Here is a 16375-nt window from a genome sequence, read left to right on the forward strand (position 1 = left end):
TGAGCCGGAGACTGGGGAGAGCTGCCGGGGCCGGGTCTGCCTTGGCGAGGGGGAGGGGGCCGTCCTCGCCAACCCTCCCCGGAGCCTTTTTGGGAACCGGGAGACGCAGTCCAGTGACCCTTCTCCATTGCGAGAAAATGAACGTAGAGGAGTGTGACCCGTGTGCACCTTCACGCCCTCCCCGGAGCCTGGCCATTTCCTCCTGAACCCGCGTCCCCGGGGACTGAGTCCTGTACTCAAGCCGGGTGCCAAGGAAAGGGGGTGCAGTCTTCCTCTCCCGGTGTCTCTAGGAGGCAGACACTACTCCGATTTGGAGTATTTGGTACTGTGAAGTTTGAGCTCGGGGATTCTGTATTTCCTAATCACTGCATAGCACTCATGCGTTAACAACGTTTCTGTTTTCCCTTAAGAATTTTGAGCTAGACTTTCTAGATCTCTGGGCAAATAAATAGCTTAGGGAACGTCTTGTGTGATTAACCAGAGCATTCAGTACCAGCAGGATCACAACCTGTGTGCACTTAGCATTCAAGTTTCGTCTTTAGGAATTTATTCATTATTGTCGTCTGCCACTCAGTCTGTTTTTAATAAAGGATTTTCTTCTAAAGGATACTTGCTTCATTCTATGTAGCAGAGCATGCAGGGCTGCAAACCGTTTTCTTAGCCCTTTTTGGTATTTGTGACACAAGTTTTAATTGGAGGCATATAGACTATCTTTGTGCAACATCTTGTTCTGCAGTCTTAGGAGAGCCTCTTACTGTTCTAGGCTCTGGAGATTAAGCAGTGAATAATATAACAAAGGCCTTGTCTCCTTTTGTAGTTTATATTCTGTTGGGGAAGACAGGTAGTAAACTAGGGAAAACTTACGTTGCTTGCAGTAGGGGTACTAGTTGAACAGGTTGGTGAGACGACCCTTTTGAGAAGATGAGGGGACGTGAGCCACTTGGATATATTTGAAAAGAGCATTCTTGTTAGAAAGAAACAGTTAACACAGACTGAGGAGGTGTGTACTTGTGTTTTTGAGGAATAGCAAGGAGCCCAAGTGGCTGGAGTAGAGGGTGGGGAAAGAGTCAGAAAAGGCCTCTAGGGCTTTGACTCAGTGAGACAGGAACCTATGAAAGGGCTTTGAACCAAGATTGTGTCTCAGCCCGCCTTCTCTTTTTCTTTTTAATAGTTTGAGCCTTGCTGGATCTTTAACCCTAATTCATGGTGAATCCATGTTCCTGGTAACAAGATTCCTTCTTTAAAAAGAATTTAAAATAGCAGTCCCCTAAAAAGTAGAAGATTCTGTAGCCGTGTTAAGTACTCCTTGTTATGTGTTCACATCCTAGATTGGCAAACAACCAGTTTGTGAAAAATCTGAATAAGTTTGGTAAATGCTGAATAAACATCATTCAGCATTGAAAATAATTGTGATAAACTGACTAGCATTCTGGAGAAGGCTGAATCATATAAAATAAGGAATGCTTACATTGTTCTAGGTTTAGCCAGTTGGTGATTGGCAATTTCACATGGCTCAGTCTTATATTTCTCTAGCACTTTTCAATATGCAGTATAATAGTAAATACTTGTTATTACACAACTTTCAAGGATCACTTCAGTTGTGAGACTTGTCCTGCTTTGTAGGATTTAACCATTATTCAAGTAATTCTCTTGATTTCTTACATCATTAATAATTCACTCTATAAATATAAAGTATCTTTGATAAACGCAGATACTTGAGTGGTCGCTATCCACATTAATGAGAGATCAAAAAGTCTTGATAAAAACTGAGTTAAACACAGCACGGTATGTATATTTTCTGTCACCATCAATACCAGAGTATTTATAGCAAACAAGGTAACTTTTGAGTTATAAAGCCACTGAATGAATGAATGCAGTTATATTAAAATATGAAAAGTCTTTAGATCTTCTCTGTGAATCCAGTAAGATGGTTCCTATTTGCAGTAGTTCCAAGACTGTTTGTTTATAATTTTTTTAAGTTTTTAACTATAAGTTTGGTTTCATGAGTAGATAATAGGAGTACTCACATTGCCTGTTTGTTGAGAGTGAGTTTTGGTTAATGCATTTTATCTAAGTTGTTGAATTTATGTGCATAGTGCTTGTCATGGTCTATAGTAATGTCTCATTTTCATTCCTGTTATTGATAATCTGTGTCTTTTTTTTCTTGGTCATTTTGTCTAGAGATTTATTAATTTTATCTTCAATATACCAGATTTTAGTCTCACTGAATTTTTTCCCTTTTGTTTTTGTTTTCAGTTTCATCAATTTCTGTTCTTGTTGTTTCCTTTCTAATGCTTGCTTTGGTTGTATTTGCTTCTATTTTAGTTTCTTGATGTGGAAGCTTAGATCATTGACTTGATGCCTTTCTAACATAAGGATTTAATTATATAAATATAGACGGAGACTTAGATGTATTCCACAAATTTTAATATGTTCCTCATTTTCTTTCAGTCCAAGCTATTTCTGATTTTCTTTGTGACTATCTTTAATTCATGAATTATTTAGAAGTACAGGTTGGGTAGCCTTTATTCAGAGTGCTTAGGACCAGAATTCAGAATTCAGATTTTTGGGGAGTTTTGGAATATTTGCATACATATAAGATATCTTGGGCATAAGTCCCAAGTCTAAAATGAAAGTAATTTTTGTTTCATATGCATATTATACATTTAGGCTGTTATACATGTAGGTAATTTTAAATGATATTTTTAGTGTGCCTGCGTTTTAACTGCTCCTGTCATATACAGTCAGGTATGAAATATACCTCTTGTGGTGTCATGTTGCCACTCAAAAAGTTTTGGATTTGGAACTTTTTGACTTTTGAGCAGGTATACTCAAACTTTTCTTGGATATTTTCTACTTTTTTTAATGATTTCTACTTTAATTCCATTCTGATCAAAACATTGTTTAGATTTTATAGTATACCCTTATAATCAAAAACATGCCTTTATTATTGATATTCCGGAAGAAAAAAATAATTTTTATTGTAACTTGAAATTCCTTTGTCTTCCTCTACCTCCATTTTCCCGTGGAAAATTGTTTATATGTGACTTTTGATAATGCATTATTTCTATATCTTAAAATTCGAATATTGCAGAATGCATTCATTGGCTTATGCCTGCAATCCCAGCTACTCAGGAGTCATCCAGTCTGGATTGGCCTTGGCATAAAAGTGAGCCTCTATCTGAAAAACAGCTAAAGCAAAAATGGACTGGAGCATGGCTCAAGTGGTACAGCACCTGCCTAGCAGGTGTGAGGCCTTGAGTTCAAACCCCATTCTGATGTCATATTCTCACAGAGCAGTCTGTATTTGTAAAGTACCTACCACATATTTTGTTTGTTTTTTATTTTTTTAAGCTGCTTTGGTTATTGGATGTGTACTAGGTTAAGTAAAGAGCTTTTGGATTAAACTATTATGCGGCAGACCTTTGCAGATTAAGCTTTTTGTTCACATTAAGGAAAAAGACTTGTTTCAGGTTTCTGTACTGAGGGAATTTTTATTTTACTTCGTTTTCTTACTATACTCGACAGTTTACGCCACCAACTGCAACAATTCTGACAGATGAACAGAAAGAGACATAGAAAAACCATAAATGCACATGGAGTCAAACAAGGAACAGTCAGACCACCAGACCTGATTAAATAGTCTTTGTTTTCAATAGCACGGGAATCTTGAACCCAGAGCCTCATGCTTGCTAGCATTCTGCCAGTTGAGCCACATCCCCACCCCTTTTTGCTTTTAATTATTTTTTCAGATAGGATCTTGCTTTTTACCTAGGCTGCCTTCAGACCTGGATCCTCTGGATCGCTGTCTCCCAAGTAGCTGGGATTACAGCTGTGAGCCACTGCGTCCATCCAGTTGGATTTGATGGCAAATGTATGTACATTTTTATGGAAACTTTGTGAGGAGAAAGTTTACTTCTTAAAACTTTCCTTTTGCTTTCCTTCTTTCTCAGGACTCCAAGTGAAATAAAGACTTTTTTTTTCTTTTGTACCTTTACCTTAAGATGGCTGACTATTCCTTGTTTGACTACATGTGCATTTATGGTTTTTCTATGTCTCTTTGTGTTCATCCGTCAGAATTGTTGCAGTTGGTGGTGTAAACTGTCTAGTGTGGTTCCTTACAGGATTTGTACATCATGTACTTACTAGAGTTTTGAAGAGAGTGGAAACCATGGTTAGCCATGAGCTCTGGAGAGCCTTCATGCTTTCTAGAGTGAATTCTTGGTGGAACATGGTACTTATGTAGTTGCTCAGTTGTTTAGCAAGCACTTAATCTTATTAGGAATAAAAGCTGGTTGAACCTTAAAAGGCCTCTCTAATTAGGCAGAAAGTCCAGGCTAGAGAAGACAAGTTGACTCAGATTACTGACAAAGTTATCTACATCTGAGGAAAGCCTTCAAGATTTATCTCAAAAGCTAGCCCGGTGCCTGTGGCTCATACCTGTAATCCCAGCTACTCAGGAAGCTGAGATCAGGAAGCTCAAGGTTCAAAGCCAACCTGGGCAGATGGTTCATAAGACCCTATGTCAAAAATACCCAACACAAAAACAGAGCTGGTAGAGTGTCTGCCTAGAAAGTGTGAAGCCCTGAGTTCAAACCCCAGTACCACCACCACCAAAAAAAGGATTATCTCAAGAACTTCATTCAGAACCCCTAACTGGGGTCACTGCTGCTCAGTGGTACTTGCCTAGCATGTGTCAAGTCCTGGGTTTAATACGCAGCACTGAAAAGAAAAAAAGTAAAGATACCCCAATTGTGAATGTCTCATTTTGTAAGCCTTGCTACAAATAGTCCCCAGTTTTAGTGCCTTGTGTTTCAAGAGACTGTGCCTTGAAGTCCAAGAGACTTACTTCCAGAGTGAAGTCCTGAATTTCTGATTCCATTCCTCAACTATGTATGTTCACATGTACAGTTGAAGTCTGACTTGTAGTTAGGTAATGTTTATTAGTAAACATCAATTAACGTTTATATAATCACTGTATAGTGGCTATACAGTTTACCATCATATGGAGGTACCTGCAGGATAGGGTTGATTGCTGACATGAAGGCTAAGTAACAGCAACTTAAACAAGATAAAAGTTTTACTTTGCTTTAACGCAGCACTGAACAAATACAGAAGGAATGATGGAATCAGAAGAGTCATTATGTTGCAACCCCCAGTGTAATCATTCTTTCAGACAAGGATCATTGGTGGCCATCCCATTGGGTGAAAAGTTGTTGTGGAGTATGATATGCACGTAGTTCCAAAGTATTATTCACAGGTTATTCATTTATAAGGGGGAAAGAACCTTTGCAACCGAGATATGGCTCATATTTAACCTGATCAGCAGTGGGTCAAACCGACATGTGCTTCCTGATGGGGAGCAAAAAAATAGGTGGTGATGGGGGAGTGTTTTAGAGAGCCCAAAGCATAAAAACTAAATTAACATGTAATGGTTGATTAGAGTTCTGAACTTAAAAAATAGATGTGTGTTTGTCATTCAAAAAAAAACAAAAGCCGGTCTTCGGGGTTGCTCAGTGGTAAAGTGCTTGCCTGATATGTGGGAGGCCCTGGATTCAACCCCTAGAATCTCAAAAAGTAAATAAATTAAAAAAAAAAACAAAACAAGAAACTTAAATGCTAGTCAGTTGAGGATTGGTTGAATAAAATTTGGTACATTTAAAACATGAAATTCCATTCCATTCAGCCATTTAAAAAAAAATGGGAAAGGGTTAAAAAAAAAAAAAAGATGTAAAGGGCACAGTGGGGGTTGGTTGAGTAAATTTGAATATGGACGATGGTGAGGCTCTTTCCCCCCAGTAATGAATTCTCCGGGTTTTCAACAGCAACATTTCAGTTCAGACCTGCCACGATCTACCTCACATTAAAGGATTCTGTGCCACTTCAGATGCCATTCGAAATTCTGGGCCACCAGTACTGTGGGACTAACCAGCTATGAGTCAGGGTGTCTCATAACCCTCTCTTCAAGTGTGATAATTTGCTAGAGCAGCTCACAGAGTTCAGAGAGCACTTTCGTTAGTATTTCTGATTTATGATAAAGCATGCAACGGCCAAATGAGATTCATAAGGCAAGGATGGGTGTGGGGAGTATGTGGACCTTTCTTCCATGCCCTCAAAGCTTGCACTCTTCTACACCTTGTGTTTACCAAACTGAAAGCTTTTCAAACCCTGGGGTTTGTTTGTTTGTTGAGGGTGGGTTTTATTATATAGACCAGATGGGCCTCAAACTCTCCACTTTCCTGCCTCAAGTGCTGGAATTATAGGCATCTGCCACCATGCATGGCTATTTGGGGGGATTTATTGAGGAGTCATTCTTTAGGTATGATAAGTCATAACTGAATTTTGAGCCTGGTTTCCTTCCCTGGACGTTGGAGTGTGTGTCTGAAGGTCCTAAACCTCTGTGACTTGGTCTTTCTGGTGACCAGTCCCCATCCTCTTGTCTGCCTCTTTTACCTCTGTAGGCCAGAAGATGCTCTATGTCAGGAGCCAAGAAGAAGGACCGAAAATTAGAACAAAAGATACCTCTACCACCCAGGAAATTCTGAGTTTAGGATCACTGTGTCAGGAACTCAGGACAAACACTGAATATGAACTGTGTGCTAGACTGTATTGTTAATCTCATTTCTTGGATGTGATGCTGTATCAGGGTTAAGTAGGAGAGTATCCTTACTTTTTAGGAGTGTGCTCAAGTGTAGCAGTTAAGTGGCACAGTGTCTTTAACTTTCAATTTATTTCAGAAAAATACATGTACAAAGAGGGTAGGTTAAAGTAAATATGGTGAGACATCTTTTTATTTATTTATTTTGGGGAGTACTATGTTTCGAACTTAAGGCCTCACACTTGCTAGGCAGGTGTCCTACCACTTGAGCCATTCTTCCAGTGTAAAACATCTTTGTAGATCTAAAAAGTTCAAAGTGAAAAGTTTGCAGGGGAGAAATTGTGTGTGCATTTTTTTTCAAATAGCCCTCAGGACCATTTTGTCATGTTCCTCCAAAAATCTCACTAGTATTTTGTGGAGGGGGTGGTTAAGTTAAAATGGGTTACTCTAGGGAAAATTTGGCACATTTGCAGGTTCGAGTCTTCCTGCCAAAAAAAAACGTATTTGTCTTTTTATTCAGATCTCCTTTAATGCCTCTCAGAGTCTTGTGTTTTGTTTTAATAGGCCCTGCACTCATTAGAATGACTTTTTGTTTGTTTGTTTGGTTTGTTTTGTTTTTGAGGCAGAGTCTGGCCATATTGCCTTGGCTGCCCTCAAATTTGAGATCTTCCTGCCTCAGCCTCCTGAGTGCCGGAATTGGAAGCATGTGCCCCCACATCCAGCTTAGAATGTGTGTGCGGGGAGAGTGGCTATTGAGATGTGATTTTTCATTCTATTATTTTTCTTATTAGTTCTTTTTAGGCATAAAATAAATGGCAACTTAAGTGTTTCCTTAATATTTCAGTTTCATCTGAGTTTTCCAGGTATTCCTTGGATGTCCTTCAACTAATGATAGAGATGCTCTTTAATTTGTATACCTTTCATATTGTTCTCTTACCTACTTACATTGGCTAGAATTTCTAGAACAGTATTAAGTAGTAGAGATGCTACAAGCACTTTACACTTTTTCCTTAGTTTAATAGAATTGATGCTATACTATTGTTTCACCATTAAACTTAATGCTGGTTGTTGATCTGAGGGGGGTCTGGGAGTATGGTTTTGAGGGAACAGATGCTGAATGTCATCAAATACTCTTGGTATTAGGATTATATACTCTTTGGATTTTAAATGGATTTCAGCAGTTATGTTACAGATTTCCTAATATCGAATGGTACCTCTTTTAAAATGGGGTCTATATAGGGTTTTTAATTTTTTTGTTTTTTATTGTCTTTCGTGGGCTTTGCTTGCAGTTTTATTTTGCTGTAAAAAATGTGCTAAGCTTTTCAGCTTTTGCTATGCTTTGGAATCATTTGACCTTAGTGTTTCTTGAAAATTAGAAATAGCTTGCTTAGGGCTGGGTGAGGTGGCACATATCTATACTCGCAAGTACTCAGGAGGCAGAGATTGGGAGGATCAAGATTCCAGACAAGTGCAGACAAAAAAAGTTAGACCCCATCTCAACAAGTATATTGGGTATAGTGATACAGATCTGTAATCCTAGCTACAGGGAAGGTAAATAGGGCAAAAAGCGGGACAATGTCTAAAAAATAACCTAAAGCAAAAAGGGCTAGGTGTGTGGTTCAAGTGAGTTTGAACTCACAACCCTGAGTTCAAATCCCAGTACCACCAAAAAAAAAAGATAATAAAAAAAGGATCCTACTTAATATGATTGTAGTTTCTTTCTTGAGCTCAGTTTTTAAAATGTGTATCAGCATGGAGTTATAGTTCATGCTTTCTTACAATTCTTTGTCCAAATTTTAGTATTTTTATCTTCTTGGTGATTCATTTATCTTTAGTCTTATTCACTAACGAAAATATTTAGGGCTGTCTGCTCTGATTGGGACAAAACAGCAGCATTCAGCACTCCTGTCTATGAGCCGTGGCAGCTCTCACATCTGGACTCATCCCCCAGCATCTTGGGTCTGTTCTCTCATCTCAGCTACCTACATCAGCTAGTACATAACTCAGGGCCTCATGATTGTTAGGCAGGTGCTCTAGCACTTTAGCTATACCCCAGCTTTTTGTCATCTTTGTTTTTCAGGAGTTAAGAGGTATGATTTTGATATTTTTTTTTTTTTTTTTTGCTGAGACTGGGGTTTGAACTCAGGGCCTCACGTTTGCTAGGAAGGCACTCTAGCGCTTGAGTTGAGGCTGGCTCCTCCAGCCCGCCCAGCCCTTTTTTGCTTTATTTTCCAGAAAAGATCTCTCATTTTTTATTCCAGACAAGCCTCAGGCTTTGATCCTCCTACCTATACCTCCCTCATTGCTTGGATTACAGGAACATACCACCATGCCCAGCTTATTTGTTGAGTCTCCTCATTTCTACCTCCTGAGTAGCGGAGATTACTGGCTTGAACCACCATGCCCAGCCTCTCTTGACTTTATGCTTATACTGTCTGCAAAATAATTGCAGGTTGATGTATGATGAGGAAAAGTTTCGTATGGTTAATTAATAGAGCTGCTTTGGTCTTGTCTTATATTTATATCTTGTTTATGTTTTCTTTCCTTTGTTTTAATATTTTACTGTGGATTGCTCCCCACCTACTAAAGAAATTGGAAAGCTGCACGATACAATTTTAGTTCTGTGCATAGTTACTTGCTTAACTATGTCTAAGCCATTATTTCCTGTATCTACTTCAGCACAGGCTGCCTGCTGACACCCACTGTACCCACCAACACTGGATGAGGGTATGTGTTTTTGCTCAGTAACTCAACCCCTCTGTCTGTTTTTAAATTGATACTGTGCTCCCAGCTGCCTTTTCCAACTCAAATTGTTTTTCCATCATGAAGTGGATTAACAGGACTCAGTACAGTGCACACAGCATGCAATCTTTTTAAAAAAAGGAAGAAAAGTAAGAATGTGTCAGTGTTTTCTTGTGTATGAAAAAAAACTGAAGAAATACTTAGGAAATTAGTGAGAACCTGTTGGCAGGAATGGGGGCAGGCTTTTCATTCTGTTCCTTTTCTTACTGCGTGGATTTTGAATCATGAGAGCATTACCTATTCAAAAGAACATTTTTAGGAGTACATAAAACTAAAAAAAATTGCCATTATATATTTCCTAATACTTACAGCATTTACCATTTACTTTCTAATTATAATCACTACGGTAAATATTTAGGTTTAATTGGGTGTTACAGTAGACTCAGTGCCTGATGCTACTCTTTCCTACTAGCTGTTTCTCATTTATTAATTCTTTGACTTATATCTCAGCTACATATGCAAATACTAATTGAGAGAAAATCTAGTTATCGTATTTCCTTTGTTAGGTATAAAATTCCTGACTCATAGCATACTACTTCTTTTAAGGTGGTAGACAGTGCTCTGTTGCCTCAGGTTTCTAATATAAGGCATTTGAGGTTGGCCTTACTTCTTTTTTATTGCAAATGACATGATTCTACTACCTGAACACTAGAAAGATTCATTTCCTTTATATCTCTGAAAATAATAACTTTATTAAGCTATGTCTTAAATAATTTTTCTTAGTAGACAGTGAATATTTTTGATCTGTCCATTTAGGTATTCCTTTCATTTATGAAGGTGTACTTTATAAATTTCCTGCCTTTGGATAACATTGTTTCAAGTGTTATTATTCAGATTTTTACTGAGCATTACTCTGTAATGACTTACTATGTAAGTCAGTGGGACACAGTGGGACACAATCATGGTTTCATCTCTCTATTCTCACATACATCAGGCCTGGACTGTTTATTCAGTCATCTCTTGGTACCCAAGGGGTATTGGTTCCAGGATCCCCCTTGGACACCAGAATCCCTGGATGCTTAAGCTATTTGGTGACAAGGAAAAAAAAGTCTGTACATGTTCAGTACCAATGCATTTTTAAAAATATTTTTTCATCCATGGTTGGTTGAATCCACGGATGTGGAATGTGTGATTGCAGAGGGCTAATTGTATATGAACTTTGTTCATACCACTAATGGCTTGTCACATGATGTAGCAACTGCATTTTTATCTGTCATTCTCTGCTAATATGTGAGCTCCCTGAAACTTGGGCACTGTGCTTGTATACTATTGTACTTTTTGACATATGGGGAGGATCTCAGTAAATATTCCTTAAATTCCTTTAGATTTTGCTGCTGACCAGTGCGATCTGTCCCATTTACTGTTGTCCTCATTCCTTGCATGTAGTTGCTCTGTGTGCTCTCTTTGCCTCTGTAGCGTAATATTTTTTCTAATCAGTGCTCATTTTTTCAGTGTTCTCGACACCAAGAAACAATATTGATCAAAGAAACAATATTGATCATGTTTGTACTTGCTGGTTTTATTCCTGACACTTACTGGCCAAATCAGGATCTACGACATGGCCCAGGCAATCTTGACTTTCTTTTCTTATTTTTAAGGATCTGCATACGGGATTAGGATTAGAAACCAGTGTTGCTGTGTGTTATTTTTTAATTTAGTCATGCATTCTTCCCCTAAAACACCATGCTAATTCTTTCTCTAGCCAGTTTCAGATTTTAGTCTTACCATTATAGAGCTGTGTATTTATTAGAATGAGTAGTAATTCTGTGGGAAAAAATGTTTATATGTAAAAGAATATTATCAATGATATTGACTGATTGTAAAAGATTATTAAATCCCATTAAATTATTAAATTCTAAGTAATGTTAAGTAATAAGTTTTCCTTAGATCTTATTTACTCAAAAGAGTTATTAGTTTCCAAAGAGGCATCAGCAATTGTTCTTAACTCACTACAGGAGATAGTAAATCTCTGGCATTTATTGTTGGGGTTGCTGTAATACTTAATTTTCTCATCAGTTCAGAGGCCAGAGAATCTTCTTTTTTTGTACACTCGTTCCCAGTCTTTTCCTTTCTGTAACTACAGTTTGATGTTTTTTTTAAAAAATGTTTCTTAATCAGACTTTATACCTCCCATGACTCAAAATAAGTAGAATGAATCACACTGACTTGTTTTTTCTTTAAAGACTACACTTTCAGAATATCTTGTATTTCAAGTTTCAGAATTAAAGTATTGTCAAATATATGTTTTCTATAAATTAAAACAGCTCAATTAAAATATTTGTTGAAAACCTACTATTTGTTTTGATAATGAGCTAAGTTCAAGTTAATATTTGCTGGTCTATACCCTGTAGTGATGTTTCAGTATAGGATTTGCTTTGAAGTGTTACTTCTTTGTAGATAGAAATCATAACATTTTTATTTCTACTTTTCTGATAAATTTTGACCTTTTTTGTTTTTAAATCCTTCAAATTGAACTTATACAGACATGTTGCATTAATAATTTAGGACTGGGGATATATCTCAGTGGTATAGTGAATGCTTAGCTACCATAAAGAAAAAAAGTTAATAAAGCAGTCTCAACCAATGTCTAAAAATCCATAGTTAGCCTTTGTTATGCTTTCTAAGTATAGTTAGGTTAATTTGTTCTTTCTAGGATTTTTAATTATTTCTCCAGTATGGCAGTGTTTTTAACCTTGCACCATGAAATTGAGGTCAAACCAATTCAGTTTCGTTTTGATTTTTCTTGGTCTTAACATAATGTCATAGAGGAAGAAGCTTCAGCTCTAAGTCTTGCACCATGAGATTGAGAATTCTAATAGAAAAATTTTGCACCAAGTTAGAGAGTAGAATATTAGATGTGAGAATTTTTAAAATTTCTAATCATTGCAGTTAGACTTGGGAATTGGTCTCTAAATATTAGACCTGGGAATGCAATCACATTTTCAAATGTATTAAACCACTGGAATGTATACAACTTCGAATCATCTATAAAGGAGAAACTAAAAAACCTGTGAAATTTTCACCAGCTTTTATTTTGAGGCATTGTGGGTTTTGGAAAGAACACTTGATGTTGGTTATTGTAGTCCCAAGAAAAGCCCTGTTTTGATTGCTTTGATTATATCCTTTTATCCTGAAGTGCATCCATCTTTCAGGAATCCCAAAGATCTAATGTTTTTGTCTGCAAAGGTAGGTGATTTTGAACTTGACACTCACCAGACCATTTCTCAGGGAATTATGAGTATTGATGAAAATACTTTTTTTCCCCTTTTTGGAGATACTGGGATTTGAACTTGGGTTCTCACATTTGCTAAACAAATGCTTTACTACTTCAGCCATGCTCCCATCCCTTTTTGCTGTTGGTTATTTTTCAGGTAGGGTCTTGGGTTTTGTCTAGGCCAGTCTGGATGGTGATCCTCCTGCCTTTGCCTCTCATGTAGCTGGGATGACAGGCTTTTTTTTTTTGGGTGGTACTGGGGTTTGAACTCAGGGCCTCACGCTTACTAGGCAGGCAGTCTACCACTCGAGGCACTCCACCTGCAAGGATGCAATGACAGCCTTTTTTGTTAAGATGGAGTCTTGCTAACTTTTTGCCTGGGCTGACCTCGAACCATGATTCTCCTGAACCCTGCCTTCTGAGTTGCTTTGATTACAGATGTGAGCCTCTGTGCCTGGCCTTAAAGTACTTTCATTTCACTGGTGAAATGTTTCTGTGTAAATACAAAGACTAATATTTAATATTACTGATACTTTATTCTTTAAAAATTCTGACATGACTTTGTATACATTGCGCCTTACTAAAAAGTCTTCCTTTCATCTTTATGATGAAAGTTTTGAAATTCTTTTAAAAATTGGCTCCATTGTAGCTAGAGGCTCAGAGTGCTGACACAGGAAAGTTTTCTCTTGTGATGTCATTCATGATTCCACTTGTTTTCCATTAAGGAGGCATGTAATGCAATAACTTTGTTTTGTCATCAAAGGAACTGACAGATGTAGGTAAAAATAAAACCTTAGTGATACATGGGCCAAAATCAACTCATTTTGTGTCTGTACTGAATATGACTTATACTTGGTCCATAGTTAGTTTTGATTAATTCTTTGAGTCTCTTAAAATAAATAAAAATGCCCAACAGGATCTTTTGTAGAATAAGGGGGAAAGGGACTCAAGAGAGTAATTATAAGATGCTTTCAGCAGGTATATAAAGTCAACTTTTTTATAGTAGCACTAAAATGAGGATTTGCACTCCTGTTCTCTACTGAGTATGTAGTCACATTTTCCAGAGATTACATAACTATCCTGTCAGCTAACACAGCTAATACAGCTGGTGTATCATGTTGTAAAAATTTCTGAGTTTTGCTTTATAATTCATATGAACAGAAGCTCAGTAGTTTGGAGGAGTTTAAAAGAGTCCTGATCAAACCCCAATCCCACAAAAAAAAAAAAAAGAGTCCTGAGACCAAAGTTTGTGAACTCTTCCTCTGTGTCATTGTTAAGTTGAAGTTGCAGTTGTTTTTGCTCATTCTCTGTTTATTGGAGTGAATATTGGTGCTTCTGAGAAACCAACACACTTTCTGCTCTCAGAGGGTAGGATTGTTAAGTTGGGTGAAGTTGGCTTCAAACAGTTCTTGTATCAAGAAAGAAATCTGAATACACAAGATAGAAGAACCTTCTTCTAACTGTACTGGCCAGAATAGATTATCTTATATGATGGACTAGCAATCATTGGGGTGGGGGAATATAAATCACATAATTATTCAGAGTATTCTTGGGCTCGGGGTGTATCTCAGTAGAGTGCTTTCTTAGCATACATGAAGCCCCTTGGTTCAATCTCCAGAATGACAAAACAAAGTTTTTTAAAAGTTTAAAAGTGCACTAATAGTATAGGTAGGAGACTGTACTAAAAGGGAGCTAATATATAAGGCTCATATAAACTGCACTTCAAATCCTAGAATTTTAGGGCTGGAACCTCTTTGGCTGCATGTGTCTTTTTTTTTTTTTTTATTGTAATGGAACTCAGGGCTCACACTTGCTAGGCAAGTGCTCTACCGCTTTAGCCACATCCCCAGGCCTTTTGCTTTCAGTTTGCTTTTCAGGAAGGATCTTTTGCTTTAGCCCTGTCAGGACTTGGACTGAGATCTTCCTATGGTAGCTGGGATCACAGGCATGTACCACCACACCTGGCTTGCTTAAAGAGATAGGGTCTCAACTTACTCAGGCTGGCCTCAAACTGAGATCCTTCTACCTCCACTTCCTAAGTAGCTGGAATTACAGACATGCGCTACCTGGCCTGCAAGTGACTTGTAATGCTAATTAATAGAGTGGGTGGATTTTCTCCCCAGCACCACCAAAGAACAAAAAAAGAGTGGAGTTTTTATTATTTGATAACTTCAAGTTAAATTCTTTTCCATTAGAGATTTAATAATTAAAATAACTATAAAGGGATCTTCAAATTTGTTCTATTTATTTGTTTCTTTCTCTGTATAAAATGTGGAATATTTAATCAACTTGCTCACTGTTGTTTTTCCCCTGTGTTTTATTTCAGTTGGTCGTATTATGTTTCAGCTCTTCTCAGACATATGTCCAAAAACATGCAAAAACTTCCTTTGCCTGTGCTCAGGTAAGTGAACTTTTAAATAATTTCCTTTAAGAAGTCATACCTTACAGTTTTACTTTGCTTTAACACAGTCAGTATTTTCATGAAAATATAATGGTCCATGAAGCGAGGTTTTTCAGCTCTAAAATATTTATGCAGACTTCTGTATGGAATTAAGAAAGCATTTCTTAAGAGGAAAAGGGAGAAAGAAATGAAAAAGAAAGTAAGAATCTTTCTATATAATGGAATCTTCTCTATGCATTGAGGTCTATAAAAATTACAGACATTTGAAATTGATTTGTCTTGGTAGAATTTTACAAATTTCAATATTTTGAATAAATTTAGCATTTCAAATTTCACAAGAAATTTAGGGCTAGAAGGTGAAAAAGTAAAACATAATGAAGTTCTTTATCATAAATCATTGGACTTATATTCTGAATAAGTACAAAAATGGCGATAATGTTAGTTTAAAATAAGAAATGGCAAACTAAAATTTTAAAAGCCATGCTTGGACACACTTACACAATCTTTGCATCAACTTATTGATTCCATTCTTTAGAGAAATAATCATCTCCAGTTTCATCTTCTGTAGCATATAGAGTTGTTTCTGTACCAAGCAATTTAACATAAACTGCTTTGTATTGCTTACTTTGGTTCATGTGTTAATGTGCATGCTAAATTGTCATGCCATGTGTCTCTCTTTTATATCTCTTACTGAAGAGTGTTTGGTTTCTTCTCATGGAAGGATGGGTTTATAGTTAAACTTTATTTCTTTTTTTCCCCTCTAGGGGAGAAAGGCCTTGGGAAAACAACTGGGAAGAAGTTATGTTATAAAGGTTCTACATTCCACCGTGTGGTTAAAAACTTTATGATTCAGGGTGGGGACTTCAGTGAAGGTAGAGCTAAAAGTTACATTTCTCCTAACTCCAACAATCAGTTTTTAATTGTCTCACGATTACTTTTAACTATAAAGATCATGACACAGAATGATGTAAATATTATGTGGTCAGTGCATAGTTGTTAGATGAATGAATGTTGTAGATCCAGAATGTATAAAAATGTAAAGTGCTATGTATGACATTTTATTTTGCTTTTATGTAATTTATTTTAGCAATATTATAATTACCTGATAAAGTCCCTTATAGTGAATACCAAAGTACTGTCTAATTGCATTTATTGTAGAACTTTGTCTATATGATTGCTGTCTGAAATAAGTGGGTTGTAGAGATCATTTTTTGATATATATTGTAATCTTCTAAAGATGAAGTTAAGTAAGGACTCTTAGAATTATACTATTTGCAGCAATTACAGGGTTCAGGGTTTCCTTCAGCAAATTAAAACCATCAAAAATAATTTATAGCTGGGCATAGTGGTGCTTACGCTG

The 16375-nt window shown here is 37.0% G+C and overlaps 1 protein-coding gene across 11 annotated transcripts in view; it reads left to right on the top strand.

Moving 5' to 3' along the window:
* Window positions 1-16375, top strand: part of Nktr (natural killer cell triggering receptor) — a 45442-nt gene that overhangs the window by 398 nt on the left and 28669 nt on the right. For 8 of the 11 annotated variants that reach the window (XR_002213766.2, XR_012443294.1, XR_012443293.1 and 5 more), the window contains exons 3-4: window positions 14941-15015; window positions 15780-15887. Coding sequence is in view for 6 of the 11 variants with exons in the window: in XM_020186238.2 (XP_020041827.2) it covers window positions 14941-15015; window positions 15780-15887 (183 nt within the window). In the remaining 5 variants the exon portion in view is untranslated. Of the gene's footprint in view, window positions 1-11; window positions 9326-14940; window positions 15016-15779; window positions 15888-16375 lie in introns of those variants that run through there. The other 3 variants (XM_074060371.1, XM_074060374.1, XM_074060373.1) reach the window with 3 other exon arrangements.

The sequence above is a fragment of the Castor canadensis genome, chromosome 17, assembly GCF_047511655.1.
Source record: "Castor canadensis chromosome 17, mCasCan1.hap1v2, whole genome shotgun sequence".
Taxonomy (NCBI): Eukaryota; Metazoa; Chordata; class Mammalia; order Rodentia; family Castoridae; genus Castor; species Castor canadensis.